Source organism: Lates calcarifer, linkage group LG18 (assembly GCF_001640805.2).
Source record: "Lates calcarifer isolate ASB-BC8 linkage group LG18, TLL_Latcal_v3, whole genome shotgun sequence".
Lineage (NCBI taxonomy): Eukaryota > Metazoa > Chordata > Actinopteri > Centropomidae > Lates > Lates calcarifer.
In genome coordinates, this window is record NC_066850.1 from 5961443 (window position 1) to 5977930 (window position 16488).

The following is a 16488-nucleotide window of genomic DNA, read 5'->3' on the forward strand; positions in this document are numbered from 1 at the left end:
GGTTTCCGAACTTTGACGGGCCAGAACCGGCACACGCTTCGACCAAAACTCACAATTTTCGGAGGACTTCTTCCAAAAATTGTCAAGGAGGGGCTGACAACATTTGAAGTGAATCTGGTCACCCGTCTAGAAACTGGACATCACACTATAAAATATGTCATTTCCTGCTATAAATAGGTGGCGCTACAACAATTGTATGAATATTGACATATGGATGTGTGCAGATAGGTACCATTAACAATCCTGTAAAGTTTGATGCAGTTTGGACAAAGTATGGCCGAAATATAGCAAAAATAAAGCAACTTCCTGTTTCGTGGCGAGTAATCGAACTTTGAGGGGCCATAACTTCCACGCCCTTCAATGAAAAGTCCGAAACTTTTGCAATTTAACTTCGTCTATGTCTTAAGAACAAATTATCAAATTTTGAAGTCAATCGGATAATGCGTCTAGGACTAGTTCGCGTTCAAGCGGCCCCTGGAAATGGCCAAAAACACACAATTTTTTCACCTTCCGGTCAAAATAAAAATACTTTCTGTTGGGTTTAGGATATGGCTCCAAGAGACTTTTTGGTGCGTCATGGGATGTTACATATGTGTGCAGATTTTCAGATTTTTAGGCGCAACGGGCTTGAGGGGCTGTTCCGTTTAAAAATGTAGGTGGCGCTACCGAGGCCATTTTGCCACACCCATGCTCAAGACCCCTAAATTATTAAATTTTTCGCCGTGCCTGACGCGTCTGCAAATTTTCAGGAGTTTTGACGCATGTTAAGGCCCTCAAAAAGGCGATCAAAGAGGCGGAAAAAGAAGAAAAAAAATAATAATAATAATAATAATAATAAACCGACCGAAAACAAGAGGGTCCTTGCAACTCGTTGCATGGCCCCGTTGGGCCCACGCAACTCGTTGCTCGGGCCCTAATAATGTATTTGTGGTAAAACTAAATTGTACTATTACACCTTTATGTTTAATGTAGTGCTGCTAACGTGATTAGCAGAGCTACAACCCTTGACTGTAGTAGTTTAATAGCCATTGATTGACTGAAGCACTGTGGAAACCTTTGTCTGCATTAACACCACTGACTGCATTGATGGTAATACTAAGCGGGAATTAGTGTTAAATATTTTTGCCCAGAAAGTCACATGATGGACAGATAAATTATTGGATTAAGCCCTGTCACTCATAGTTAAGCACCCTAGCCCTCCACTCATTTTTCTCATCTTCTTTTTTCTGTTCTTCCTAGATTTTAATCTCCATCCTCTCACCATCCCTTTCTCTCCTCTTATCCACCTCCTTCCCTCACTCCCTGCATCCTGCTCTCTTCGTCCTTCATTTTCTTCCTCTATCCTGTCCTCCTTCCCTTCTCCTCCCTTTCCTCTTTAGCCAGAATCATGTTTCCACAGAATGAAGAGCTGCTAATGGAATTACAGTCACTCACTTCAGTACACAGTCTATCATACAACACACACACACACACACACACAACATGACTGTGTGTACGCACATGACAGGACAGACACACAGAAAGACATGTGGTCGGACAGACAGATTAGTGAGCTCAGTATTATTAAAGTTTTACTCTCCTCTAATCCTCCCACGCTCACTCGTGTGGCTACACGCACACACACATGCGTGCAAACACACACTCTCAGTGGGGTACACCCTGTGAGAGGGGCAGGCAGTGTGAGATAAACTGATCATGCAGCAGTACAATATGCTGAAAGTGATTATGTGTATGTGTGTTTGCCTAAGTGTATGCTTGTGAGAGATAGTGAGTGAAAGAGAGTGATGATGATGTGCAACAGCAGTCAGGAAACAGATATTAACTCACACTAGAGTCAACGGTGGGGAGAATGAGGGAGATATTTTACAGTATGGAGGATCATCATGCTTGTATCATACATGCTTGTATGTAAGATAAAAGTAACATCTGCTGTTGACTTCTAGGTTTTCTGCTTTTAAATACAACAGAAAACCTCTAAAATCAGCCCCACAGTTTGGGGAAAATGAGGAAAATGTAGTCCCAGCCAAGTAATGAGATGAAAGATATGCTCCAAATTGAAACCACAATGGCATTTCCCATAAGGCACAGCTGCATCTGATACCAAGTGACTTCACCATTGGTGAATGTAAAGAACACCTCCTTGGGCATTATCACTCTATTCAAAGCACACACTGCTCCTAAATATTTGCAGACATATAATCCAAAACAAATATTATATACAAATATTATTGACATAAAACAGAAAAAATTCATTTGCAGGGATAAAACAAACAAACCACAACAACATAACATAAAATTCTAAAGTAATCAATGTATTACCCAACTACCCGACCCAATTAAGGATAAACACCCCTCTCCTCTTTGACCTGGTCGCGTGAGCAGGAAGGGGGGCTCCGGTCTGCCTGCACAGGTGGGTAAGGACGTGACGCACTTTCAAAATAATTATCGTTATGGGTAGAATTAATTTTTTCCCCGATAAGAAGCAGTGTTAGAGGTTACAGCTTAGATTTAGTCGCTGCATTACAGCTATAAATTCCAGTAACGTTTGTTTGTTGTCTTGTTGGACGGGAAGAAGAGGAGTTGGGCTGGTTTACGATGGTTAGCTTGGTGCACAGGCCGGGTCGTGTCAGCTAACGCTAACCTCCCTCCAAAGGAAAGGACAAGGTTTCTGGTAATCCTAAATATGTTATGTTTACAGGCTATGTAGGTGTTTTGTTCATTTTTATTTTTTTTGCTTAACTCCTGGAGCATGTTCGTGTGTTCGGCTAAGCTAGCAGCTGACTGCCCAATACAATGTTAGGTTAGCGGGCTCTTTGTAAAATTTCTCAACCTCCCAGGTGAGTAATGTAGTCGCCTTGAAGTACTTTTACCTTTCATAGATAATTTCAAAATGTGTTACTTTGCTTCCTGTACGTTCTGTACTATCTGATGTCTTACAGTACTTGGACATGTTATAGCATGAAGAGCCCAGGTGTAATTTATAAAATTAATGATGCCTCAATTCCATTCAGCAGCTTTGGTTTCCTGGTAGTGCGCATACTAAATCACGGTCACATTTTACTAGCATCGTTAGTGTTGATTAGTATCACCTGTTCGTTTCCTATTGTAACAACTCAAAATGTTTGGTGTTTGAACAAGGCCTCTGAGCACCTCTTTTTTAATGTCGTAAGTACATTTTATGAATAGTAACGTTACATTTTAATAGTTCACAGGGCTGTTACTCTGAATGGAGTACCTTTAAGTTCTGTTATTGTTACTTTTACTTAATTGAAAAGGCTTACTACCTGTTTCACTGCTTTGTTAAAAGATAAAATGTGTCGAAGTGGTGGCTTTGGAATTATTGTAAGACACACTGATACAGCAGGTATTTGTAGCGCACAAGTAAAGTAAGCTAAAATGAAATTATTAACTAATGTAGTTTGTTGAGTAATGTAAACTGTAAATGAGTGATTAGTAAGGAGTGAACTATTACATTTTCTAAGTAACTTGCCAAACACTTAAAAATGAGAATTATCATCTCATTTAGTTTCTTCTTCCCTACCAAATCGTATGGTTGGGGCAACAACCTTTTGATAAATAGTATTAATAGTTAGCAGTGAGTGAATTAAAGAGAGGGGAGGTCAGGTATGCTGCTACTTAGGCTTTGAGCAAGTGTGTTTCTGACTTAAGTTACACATGACTCACACAGTATATGACTTTAGCACCAGTACATGTCACAGTATGAGCAGCCTCAGGTGATTAGAAACACACATGTGAGGATAGATGCTTCAGGGATAAATGTATGACACAGGTCCTGATGCAGTGTGAGTGCATATGTAAAAACTTACACATCTGAAGTGAGAGGAATGGGATTTCAGCGGATATTGTTACCACCCTGTAATCGTACTAAGCATACAGGATAAGTCTATCTCTCTGAGCCTCCTCTCTCTAACCCCTGCACATCTCTCTCTCACCTTTTCCTCTTTCTCTATTTTTCTGTTTCCTTATCTCTGTTGTAACAGCACAAGCTGGATTAACCCTACAGGAGTTCTTAAAGTTTTGTATTCTTTTTCTACATAAAGTAGCTTTGCATTTTATGGGATTTATGAATTTGACACTGGGAATTATCTTGGGTCAAATGTGATTTCATTTGAAATCAGCATATTGATATGTTGCTCAAAACACTGTTAAAATTACTGTAGGCATATAAGTGTCACTACCAAGATGGAGGTTTCTCTCTCCAGTGGGGGCTACCTATGTAGAAATATATTGTCTCAGGGCACTCTAACATGTACACTTAATGTGTATGTTACAATATACATTACAGAGTTTCTTGTTATATGCATTTTCTGTACATGAACACAAGTGATTCTGTCCTCTAACAATTGTGTTTCTCAAGAAGAAGTGTCAATATGAAATGAAAGATTTTTAGTATACTTTTGTATTTACTCAAAAACAAAATCTCATGTGTTTTTATTGAAATATATATTTAATATCATTAGTAAGTGGGACTTTTTAGTTTCAAAAATATATTGTAGTTTCCCTGAAGCAATGACTCTGTTATCCATTGACAGACACATTGTTTACTTGCATGATTATCTTTTGTATTAATGTCAGTTGTTGACACAAAGTATAACAAATATGTGTTGTCTCAAAGCAGAATATGGGAGGCTACGTCATTTCACAGTGTGTAATCTAGTACAGGGTGAGAGCATTTGCGGGAATCCTTGTTGAGATGTCAGAGGGAAAGAGGGGCTGAAGGGATATTATAACTGTCTTTAATCTGGCTAAGCATAGAGTATGGATTATCCGCACTCTCTTACTTTTACTCACTTCGTCTTATTTCTACAATTTGGATGTTACAACTATATAATCTCACTCAGATTATTGTAATTCTCTCTCTCCAACATTCTTCTTTTCTTTTATTCCACTGTGTGCACTTGTTTTCTGCAGTCTTTTCCCAGACCTGACATCACACTGCATTTTCCCCACACTGAGTGAATGTCTGGTTTTTCACTCTGAGGCCCCTGTCATAATAACATACTAGTACTCTACTACAAATTCTTTCATTTGTCAAATAATACAGTTTTTGATTTATAAACTTATGACTGCATGAAAGTTTGCCTTTTGTTTATGAAAAATGTATGAGTATTTTTTGTCATTCTAAAAATTGGAAATCAGGGAAATGTATGCTCTCCCAGTGCTTTGAAATTATGACAAGGGATTGATCACATTTAAAAAGGGAACAAATGTTTTTTATATTTATTTTAAAGCAATTAAAAGAAAAAACAATGACAAGGGATTTTGAATTGAAATGAGCCTAATAGTATCACTACATCAGCCAGCAGTTTCTGATGATTGGTGGTGTGTGTTTTGATACAACGTGAATAGACAGCATAACCTACACAATATGCTGGGGAACTAAACAGCATACAGTTAGCTCTGTTTGACAGATGGGAGTATATTAGTCATCGGTCTATTCTACAGGGAGAGTCTTCAGTGTCTGAAAAATATACAGGGCCCACTAACTGATGTGTCAACAATTCAAACTCTGTTGAAGCCTCCAAAGTCAACCACTACCAGGCTGTAGAAAATTGAAACACAGTAGCAATTGCAAGTAACCATGTGTGATGTATTAAAAACACAAAGAAAGTGATTTAAGCTGACAGTTAACTTATGTGGTTTACTAACTTTTTTCTCCTCCTCATCTCTCCACTCCAGGCTCCGACTATTCTCCCCCTCCTCCCCTGCCTCGGCCTCCTCCACCCGGCCTGACAAATGAGCATAGTGGCAGTGGTAGCCGTGGTGACCATGGCGGAGGAGGAGGCGGGGTCAACCACGGGGTGGGCGTGGTTGGCCTGGCCCCAGAGCACATCCCCACACCAGGGGCAGCCCTGAGCTGGCAGGCGGCCATCGATGCTGCGCGCCAGGCGAAGATGATGGGCAATGCTGCATCAGGTGGAGGGGCAGGGCTTGGGTCTGGAGGGGGCGGGCCCATCTCCACGGCCAGCTCCACGCAAAGGAAGAGACAACACTATAGCTCTAAGCCCAAGAAACAGACAGCGACGACAGCTACAAGGCCGCCACGGGCCCTACTCTGTCTCACGCTCAAGAACCCCATCCGCAGGGCCTGCATCAGCATCGTAGAGTGGAAGTATCCTTTAACTAACCATGAATAGTGGTTTGTTTTTATACTCTTGGCAGGGAGGAATTACACACTGTATGTGTGTGAAAACTTGCATCCCTTCAGTGTGGAATTTAGAACTATGAACTTAAAAGAAAGGATAAATCTATATAAACTGTGATAAAAATGGATGGGATAGATGCAGGCTAAAAAAGATGGCAAGATGAAAGGAAGTTATAAGGGATGTAGAACATAAACAGGTTGAAAATGCATCACATCCTTAAATCACAACCTCCTTTGTTTAATATCCCTCTTTCCTTTCTTCTATCCCTTCTTTTTCTTTTTCAATCAGTCTCCTTTCTCCTGTGTCTCAGTCAGTGTGACTCTGCTCTCCATTCGCTTGTTTTAATCCTTTTTCCCCTTCCTCTCTTTTTCCTTCTCCCTCTCTCCTTTTCTCAACTCTCTTTCTTCTGACATTCTTCTTTTTTCGTTTTCTCACAAGAGGATAAAACAAATTGTCATTTTCATCCCTCCTTCACACCTCTCCCCAGCCTGTCTCACTCCTCTAGCTCTTTGTAACTGCATTCATCCTCTCTCCCTCAGGTCCATCCATGCCTCTATCACTCCTTTGCTCCCTCCATCCTCCACCTTAGAGTCTCTCCCACCATTTATTATCCATCTCCCCCTCCCTCTGTCCATCCAAATCCCTTTATTCCTGCTGGTCCTCCACCCGTCCTTCCTCTCTACCCTTCCTCTCTCCTCTCCTCTAGTGTTTTTTTTTAAGCTGCTGAACATAATGACTTGGTTTTCCCTCAGGGTGAGATCGAGGGGAAAAAGGAGAGAGACAGAAATGGTCAGTGTCACAGTCGAAGTGATCTATAATAGGAGAGGGTCCTCATGAGCTCAGCAAGAGCACAGTCACACATCGTCCTGAGAGGGAGAGAAGGAGAGGAAGAGGAGGGGTCGGGGAAATGAGAAGGGCAGGGATGTGGGCAGGACATGGATGTCAATAGGAGAGATGATGAAGCAGAGTAGCTAAGGTGGGAGGGGGCAAGGGATTGAGGGGAGGATGGGAGAGGTAAACAAAAAAATGACAGAGCAGGGGGAGGGCAAATAATGATTATGGGAGGAGAGGAGGGGATTGGTGGAGTTGGAGAGGGTAGGGGGATCATGAGGGAGGAGAGGAGAGAAGCAGAAAGCAGAAAAGATGAGTTGTGTGCATGTGCTTGTGTGTGTGTGTGTTGCAGTAGAGAATAAGAGGGAAATACCAAAATGTGCTTTAATCAGGTTTTTCAAGCCTAAGAAGTGACTTCTAATTGTGTCCAGCATACTGTGAAAATCCAGATCATACCCATATAGCTCGGTCGATATCATACTACTCAAACATTAGACATGCTTTCTATAAAACAAGTCCAAATTTCCCATGGGAGCAGATCTGCCTTTTAAAGGGTGTGTAATGTCCTTCTTTGCTGTATAACAGTGGATACAGACAGTCTTCTGCAGGTCACCTTGTGTAATATTTATCAATAGACGAAATGTCAGTGGCCAACCATGGACTATGCTGTCCAGCTGTGCTAATGCTGAAAAAGAAAAGAAAATTAATGGAAAAAACCATGCATAAACCCTCAGGGTCATTGCAACAATCTTGCCCAGTGACTGATATGCATTCAGATCATTACCCACAATTCCCAGTATCATTCATTTAAATGATTCTGAAGGGTGGGATGGAAGAGGGAGAGAGACAGACAGAGAAAGTTGAGGGAATGACATGAGTGTAGGAGGATGGAGTCTGAGCCTCAAAAAAATATGGAAGGAGCAGAACAGTATCAAAAGTTCAGTGAACTTTGTCTCCATTAGTTTAAAAAATTCCCATTAAACTGTCAGTCAGTCTGCTTGCTAGTCTATCTAACTGTTCTACTTTGGGATGTCCTTCATAACTGCAGTGTGGACCTGTTTAAAGGCAGCATGTGTTTGAATATTAGTCTGTGGGTGACTTTGTACACTGTATGCATTTGTTCTGTGTGTGTGTGTGTGTAGGTTTGTATCCATGTGTTGTCTGTATTTTGCAGGCTTTAAATGTGTGTGTGTTTGTGTCCTGTATTCTGTGAGTACCTCTGTCTCTAGAGATAGCAGATCCGAAATCTTCCTCTCATCCTCCTCTGTTACCATGACAACAGCTACTGCTCTCAACAGGTCGATGGGGCCTTTCTGAGCTCACGCATACACATAAAACACACACTAAGATTAGAGAACACACATACTTACACGCAGATGATAAAGGACCAAAACACACACAAACACACACACAATGACCCGGACACAAACACAGCACTCACACATGCTGTGTAATTATAGCATTGAAACATTATCTGCACACTGGCAAGGTCAGCATGAGAGACAAGGAGAGAGCGGAGGCAGGTGTATGTCTAACTACCATGTTCTCTATATGAAATCACATACTAAGTGGTAGTTTTAAAAGGTGTCATTGAGTTCACTTACACACACATACACACACTCTGATTCCTGGGTAACAGCTTATATATTGCATTAGGTGACATGAGGGGTTGCACTATTTGCATGCATTTTTAAGGAAAACAGATAAATATTCTCAGCATAACACAGCAGAGTGTTGGGCTTGCTCTCCCAGATAATATCAGTATATCCCAGGTTTCCTATTTGGCTTTGTCCAGATAAGAGATTATCAGTGTCATTGTGAACTATATGCGCTAACTCCTGAATGTAGAGAATCTCAGAAAACACCATCCTGGTGTGTATATGGATCCAGTCCCAGTGTGACAGTTTGTTCTAAGCATATGCAGTTACCTTGTTAAAATGCTGAATGTATATGTTAAAGTCCACAATACCTCACACAACAGTACTCTGCTGTATACATATCATGGGAGCTGTGAAACCTATGCTTATTTCAGTTTTATTTGATTTATTGCTTTTTTTAACTGTCAGAGACAGTCCACCCAATTATGTTTTTTATTTCTTTGCTCCTTTGCTGTTAAAGATAGATATTTGCTGTTGTTATGCTAATCAGTGTATTGTACACTATCAATACATTGGGTTTGTGGTTTGATTCTTCGTTCAGACCTCCTGATTTTCCTCCAAGTATTGCCTTGCTCTCAACAGCACAGCAGACAGTAGATTTATTATCATGTTGATGGAAGCAGACCTCAAGGGTTGCTTAAATTATGGGTCAGGAACCCAGAATGAGTCACAGGCCTGTTTTTCTGTGGGTGCCCGCATGTCTGGAGTGTGTTTTAATGAGCCCCCAGTACAAGGATGAGTGATTAACTTTGATGCATTTTGGTCCCAGGCTGAGTGAGCTGAATGATCTTGTGGCCGATGATGTTCAAGGGTCAATCCTTAATCCAAACATAAACAAAGTATTAGCCCCCCCGTAAAAAGCTAAAGAGTCTTTTCTCCCTCTCACTCTTTCTCTGTCTGCAGGGCTATTCCTACAACATTGAAGCTATAAAATGGATAGCAGGTCTGTGTCGAGCAGGGCCACACACAGCAAGATTGCTAGTGTGATTATAGGTAGTATGAGATTTTTAAAGCCATTAAGGGTACTTCTTATTTTACCAGAAACTTCATTCAGACAGTTTCATCACGCTTTGGCCATTCAGACCTATCAGAAATTGTACTGGGTTCAAAGGTTTAAGGGCTACTAATAACTCTATTCTAAATGTAAATATGATGAACATCTGAAGTTGGGACTTAGAGGCTGCTGAGAAGTTCATATTGTTGTCTGTTAGCTGGCATAAAAATCTTCCTGAATACCAGTAGGTAACCAGGGTCAAATCGATTAAAGCTAAAACAACACATGTAAATTTTTTGGCTTTATTGCAAATGAAAATAAATTTGTTAATTTTTTTTTTTTTTTGTTGCTGACAGTTCTGAGTTGCTTTAGATAGGTATAGTAATCCATCACTGAGAACATCATTAATTTTTTTTTTTTTTAACATTTGTGTCAGAGTTATTATGGGTATATGGTAATGCAGTTGAAAGTATGGATGGATTTTTTTTATGCATGCTGTTGGCCTTTTCAGTGTTCAGTGTCTCGCTGCTTCCTCCCACAGTGAGAAGTTCTGTTTGCAGGGCCTGTGTCCTCTGAACATGTGTCCCATTCAAACATTAAAAGTTATAGCATAGCAACAAGGGCATGACCCCTTATTGGCTTTTCACCTGCAAAAACTGCCACTTGTGTTGTATAGAAAGTCCAGGAAAGTCAGAGTCAAAGCAACAAATGATTAAACCTTGTTCTCAAGCTTGAAAGCATGTGCTCATGGTGTGATGCAGTGTGTTGAACATGAATGTCAGCTAAAAATATACAAGAGTTTGCTTATGGTTTGTCTTCTGGATTCGACGTTCTGACAGCACAACTCATCAGTAAGTTTGCTGTTTATGTTAAAGTGCAAGGCCTGGAGTCTAGACTACTGTAACATGCAGCCAAGAGGGAAGGAGTTGAAATAAGGACTAATGGAAGGAAGGAAAGAATAGAAGAAGAGAGCAGAAGGAGAGCAAAAGGAGGTGGAGGGAGGTGACAGCAGTGGCAGTTAGTAATTGTGTTGATGAAAACCAGACCTCCTCTATCTCTCCTTCACATTCTCTCCCTCCTTCTCTCACTCTCCCACTCCATTCTCTCTCACTTTGTATCTCTCCCTCTCTCTCTGAGGCCAGAAATAATGAGGTCGCTCCCCTCTCAAGGACCGTTCCAAATAAAAACCCTGTGTGTCTGTCCTCTCTCTCTTTCCATCTCGTGCTCACTCTTTCTCTGTCCACATCCTGTCTTCCACGCGACAGGCCTGCTCCTCACTGCACCCATATTAGGACATGCACTGTCTCTCTCTAACTGTCCCCCCCTGCATACACACAGAGGGTCGTGAGTGATCCAATATGTCTTATTGTTAACGAAAAGCAAACTCAACAGCTTTGATCTCTCTCATTGTGTACACTGGTTCTGCACTCTGCTGTGTGTGTATATATACCTCTGCTTATGTAAGGATGTATTAGCTTGTTTAAAAATACCGCATTGTTAAAATAACCTGCCTGATATGAAGACTTTTTTCTGTTCTGTAAAGTCAGAGGTCAGAGTCTGTATTATTTTATGCTGTGTACCAGAGGTTTTTATGGATCATTGAAAATCTACCTGAACCTGACATGTAGAGTTTCATATTTTATTTTGCTCCACATGCTCCAGAGTAATTAGGCCTAATCCAAAATGTGGTTGGCCAGGATAGACTCAATTAGACTGAAAATTATTTGACATGTTGTCAGTCAAACATCAGTTAAAAGGAATGAAGCAGACCTGGGATGATTTGTTCTCTGTTAATGTCTCAGCACTTTCCATTGTTCTGGTATGTATATTCCTTAACCCTCCTCTCAGACCATTTGAGATCATCATCCTGATGACCATTTTCGCCAACTGTGTGGCCTTAGCCGTCTATATCCCCTTCCCTGAGGATGACTCGAACGCCACCAACTCCAACCTGGTGAGTAACCTACAGTGTTGTAAGTGCTTTACAGTTGAGCAAGCTTTGGCAAGGTTTGGTCCAGTAGTTGCTGGTTTAAGTAAATTCTTGGCTATTTTTCCCAGTCCTTGAAGACAGGGTTTCTGGGTTTTTGTTGTTGTGGTCTGACATCCAAGTTTCCTTTGTAGATGTATTATATTGACTCACTATTAAAAATTTCATCAGCAGATTTCTCTGGTAATTAGTATTACTGAGCAGCATGTCATTTGCACATCTCCAGCTGATTTCACTTTGTGTGTGATTTACTGCCACGTATCTGATGTGCAGGAGTAGGAGATGTTGTTTGACGCTGTGACTGGTTCATGAAGGTGAAAAGAGTGAAAGGCAAAGTCCGTAGAAATTCGCCTTCTTCAAATAATAGCATCTCTGAGAAGCATTAGCTCTTACCTTTGATTGTTTGGATACAAGAGAGTCAGTGATTATGACATTCTACTTTTGACCCTGAAGAAAATGGAGGGTTTCAGTTATTTTGTTCGAGGACTCTTGAATTATATCAAATGGTGGCATGTGAGTTTATTTGATCAAAGGTAAAGCATCATTCTCTTGTGGGAAAAATATTTTTGGCTAGTTGACTGACTTGACATGTTTTGATTGGTTAAAAGTTGATTTTGTGGTTGCCAAAATGTCATCTAGTTTAATGTCCTAAATGTACTATAATTTAATATGTTTCAAAGTAAAACAAAAATATCTTACAAAACAGAGACATCTGTTGCTTCAAAACTCTTTCTGACTACTTCTTGCCAAACTTCTTATCTAATTAGCTAAACCTGGCTGCTCACCAGGGTATGACTGTGTAAATCAGTGTGTTGCTCTGTGTTTATATAAATCAGTATGATTACATATATCTGCACAATTTATGTGTGTGTTTGTTTGTGTGTATGTGTGTTGGCTTGCAGATGTATGCCAGTGTATTAGTGTGAGGAGGACACTAATCCCTCTGAGGCCGTGTAACATCTGTCACTCTTTCTTTCTTCCATTCTCTCTAAGAATGATTTACTAATTCTCGAGAGCTCATGCTGTGCTATGGTTTCATATTGCTTATGTGTGTATGTGGACTCCATGTGCATGTTCACGTGTCAACATGTCGTTTGCTGATTTGGAGAATTGTATTAGTATTAGGGAGGACAATCTGGATGAGATGTCTTTTTTTTGACCTTGTCTAATCATTAAGTTACTTTGGGCTTATTGTACATTGGTGAGTAGAGAAATAACATTTGTTTTCGTTTGTTTTACTGTGAATCTGCCCCCTGATTTCTCCTTTAATGATACAGTGTCAGAGCAGGTATATTAGTCAGTGGAAGAGTAAATAGGACTGAGGGAGGACAGCTGTTTGCATCTTCTCAGTCTGTGCCCATCACCCACTCTCTCACTCTCTTTCTCTCGCTCTCTTACCCTCTCTCTCTATCTCTGTCTCTGTCAGAATTCTGTAGGAGGCATACATAGAGCAATAACATTACTTTTACTGGTACTAGAACCAAAGTAAGTCTTTATAGATCATATTGCAGTGATCACATTAGTTATTGATTAAACAATTTTAAATATTCAAATTTCCTCAAACTCTTCATTGGTTTGATGGATTCTAGTTGTATTATCCAGTCTTTAAATCATGTCAGAAATGGAGTAAAAGAAAAAATAATAGAGAGAAAAATAGAGAAAGAGAGTAAATTTCACGTAACTCAGACAGCGACAACTAAAATACACATTGTGATCCATCTTGAAAGCTTTGACTTCCAAGATAAGTAGTGCCCATTGAAAGAGGGTAGCAGAGAAAAAAATGCAACCCAACACAAAATGGACATAAAACAAATCTAATGAATATTTTGCTTAAATAATTACTTTTCTTGTGTAAAATAAGTAAGATTACATTGCATTACATTAATTAAACAATATTGCTTAGTGCATAGTTTATTTATATTTTCATTGGACAGTCCAGACTACAAAAAAGTCTCTCTGTCTCTTAGTGTCTGTCAACAACGTGAAGGGAATTTTAATGCTACTCTTGCTGCTCCCTTTTGAAACAGTAAACACCATGAAGCATTTGCATGCACACGTACACTTGCATGAAAAGTTTGGCCTCCTAATGGAACCTATTTTCAGGTCCTCTATTCTTACTGGTTTATTTTAGACCTTTCTGGTGACCCCCTCGTTAATGAAAAGATACAACACACACACACACACACACACACACACACACACACACAACCTACTCACCACTACCACAGCTGTGGTCAATTAGTTTTATAACCTTCTGAAAGACAGGAAGCAGTGTGCAGATGTACCAGAGGCTTAAATATATGGTTGAACCATCTATCTCTGCATGTGTGTAAGAGTTTATTTGTACATTTTGTGTGTGTGTGTGTGTGTGTGTGTGGTATTAACAAGTATACAAGTAAATACAAAGAGTATTTGTGGGGCAAGTAAGGGGAATTGCTGCCCAGCTGTCAGACTGATTAGCAATACTGAGGCATCAGCCTGAGTCTGAGCTAGTGTAGATGAGATGTGTGATCCCACAAAAAACAATGCATACTCCCTCATAATTAATCACTATGTGCAAAAAGGCATGTATGCATGTATTGTAAGATTGAATATTGCCAGGGCACCATGTAGGCCAAACATATGAAATTAATGATAGATCAAGATAACGTATTTTGTGATAAAAGCAACATGCTTCATACCCCCAGATTACACCCCACTCCAACATTCAGTTTCAACTTGAAGTACTTTTGCAGCCTCATAAAGTTCTTGATGTACACATACAAAATACTGTCATTTGAGGGTTTATCCACAGCTGTGTACAGTGACTGTTTTGCTTAAGGATACTCTAACAAACCAAATGAGTCTTCATGCACATTTGAGAAAAATGAACCTGTGACCTGATTGTCTGAATGTTGCCTTATAAGTTATTTCTTACAGTGTCATTGTTGCATTCCAGTGCTACAAACTGTGAGGTAACTCGCTCATTAAATATAATGTGTGTTTGAGCCACAGGAGGTTTTTAAATGTTCCCTGCATCAAAGCTTTTTTTAATTCAGCTCACCCTGAACCCCTTGTGTTATTTCACACTTTTGTGTCATCTCTCCCTTGTTGATTATTGTTGTCATTTGTTTTCATTTTGTCATTTAGGGTGACACATTGTACTTAGCCCCCTTATGGTTTTGTTTGCTCACCCACACAATTTTCATTTCGTTTCATTTTCATTTTGCTTGTTTTTTATCATTTGCAAATAAACCACAGGTTTATATGAAGTTTTTTCCTCTCATGATGTATAAGCTTAAAACAGCTGCATCATGCCTGTAGTTCAGTATCTTGATGATGCTCTTTAGATTTACCCCTGACCCTACGTGTGATTGACCAAGAGTTTTAGAATCAATATGGCACCCCCTCGCCAGATTTGCACAAGTCTTTCTTATGTAATACCAGAGATCTGTTGTAGTGCTTCCAGTACAAGATTTCTATTTCTGTCTACATCCCATAATGTGCTGCTCTGTCTCCTTGACGACATGCCCAATAATAGCAGCGGGAGAGGTTGTCATGGATATGGTAACCGTAGAGATACTCCTCATCTGTCCTTGGTTACAGAAGAAAGGAGGGTAGGAACCAAAGTGTGAGAAAGTCTCTTCTCTCAGGGAGGAAATATATGCTGCACTTTGGCTCCTTCAGTTTCTGGAACAACATTTTTGGATAAAAAATGGTTGAACTAGATGAATTTTCTTGAACTAGAATGTAAAGCTTGAGCCAGAGACTTCACTCCCTTTGGCTGTTCTATCACGGTCTTTTCTCTTTTCTATTCAGTTTCCGTTCTCTCCTCTACCCCTTTCTTTCTCCTTAATCACTTTCTCCCTCTTGATTTCCCTTTGTTCCTCCATCTAATCAGATCAATATGGATACTTTCAGATTGACAGAATAATGTTGTCATAATCAAGCAATTAGCTAATCAATACACCTGATTAGACACTGATTGATGGAGAGGCATGAACGTGTGCACCCTTAACACAAACACACACACACTTTCGACACCAAACCCCCTAAGCAATAATGAGGCTTAATAGGATTCATTGTGATTTAGGTCTGAGATAATGTCAGTGTGGTAATGTGTGTGTGTGTGCACGCATGCATTTAGGTCTAGCTGGTTTATTTGATTTCTGTATCATGTGCATACATTTGTATAGTGTTAGCCAGGTTTGCATGTCATTCATGAATGTGTGTTTACCTGAGTTCATGGTTGACCACGGTTGCTCATTTGTGTGTGATGAGGTGTTTGTGTGTGTATCAGCGGTAGGTGACAGGGTGTTCAGTGTTAGATGAATTAGCTGCTGGCTCTGCAGTAGGCGTTTCAAATGAGCACCTTTAAGTCAATGAATCACCTCTTAGAGGGTAATGGACCTCATCCCAACACACACACACACGCACACCTACTCTCCATGTCTTATCTTTATGTTTCATTTTTTATACACACCACAACATTGGTCATTTGTTCAAATGTTTAAAACAGCCTATGTTTGTGTTTCCTGACAGGCAACCTCTTGTATTTGTGTGAATTTGACTGTATACTACCACAAAACCTGTTAATGAGGAGGTCAGGGTAGAGAATTAGGGACACAAAGCAGGTCATTTTGACAGGTGACTGCATCATACATTGTTCTGACGATGTTTTCTTAACTGTAACTAAAAGTAGAACGTTTCAGACACAGGTGTATTTATACTACAGGCAATACACAGGTGATTTCCATCTAACTATTTATGTGACTTCTAAAACCAAGGGACTTTATCAGTCACAGTAGGTGTGGCCTGTTAAAAGTGGTGAATACTCCTGTTGATCAGTCTCATGAAAGACATTAAATCTAC

General features: G+C 40.1%; 1 protein-coding gene across 14 annotated transcripts in view; it reads left to right on the top strand.

The window, feature by feature from the left end:
- cacna1c (calcium channel, voltage-dependent, L type, alpha 1C subunit) overlaps positions 1-16488 on the top strand; it is a 205506-nt gene that overhangs the window by 67553 nt on the left and 121465 nt on the right. For all 14 annotated transcript variants that reach the window (XM_051077687.1, XM_051077689.1, XM_051077688.1 and 11 more), the window contains 2 exons: positions 5701-6133; positions 11499-11604. In XM_051077687.1, the coding sequence (XP_050933644.1) occupies positions 5701-6133; positions 11499-11604 (539 nt within the window). The remainder of the gene's footprint in view (positions 1-5700; positions 6134-11498; positions 11605-16488) is intronic.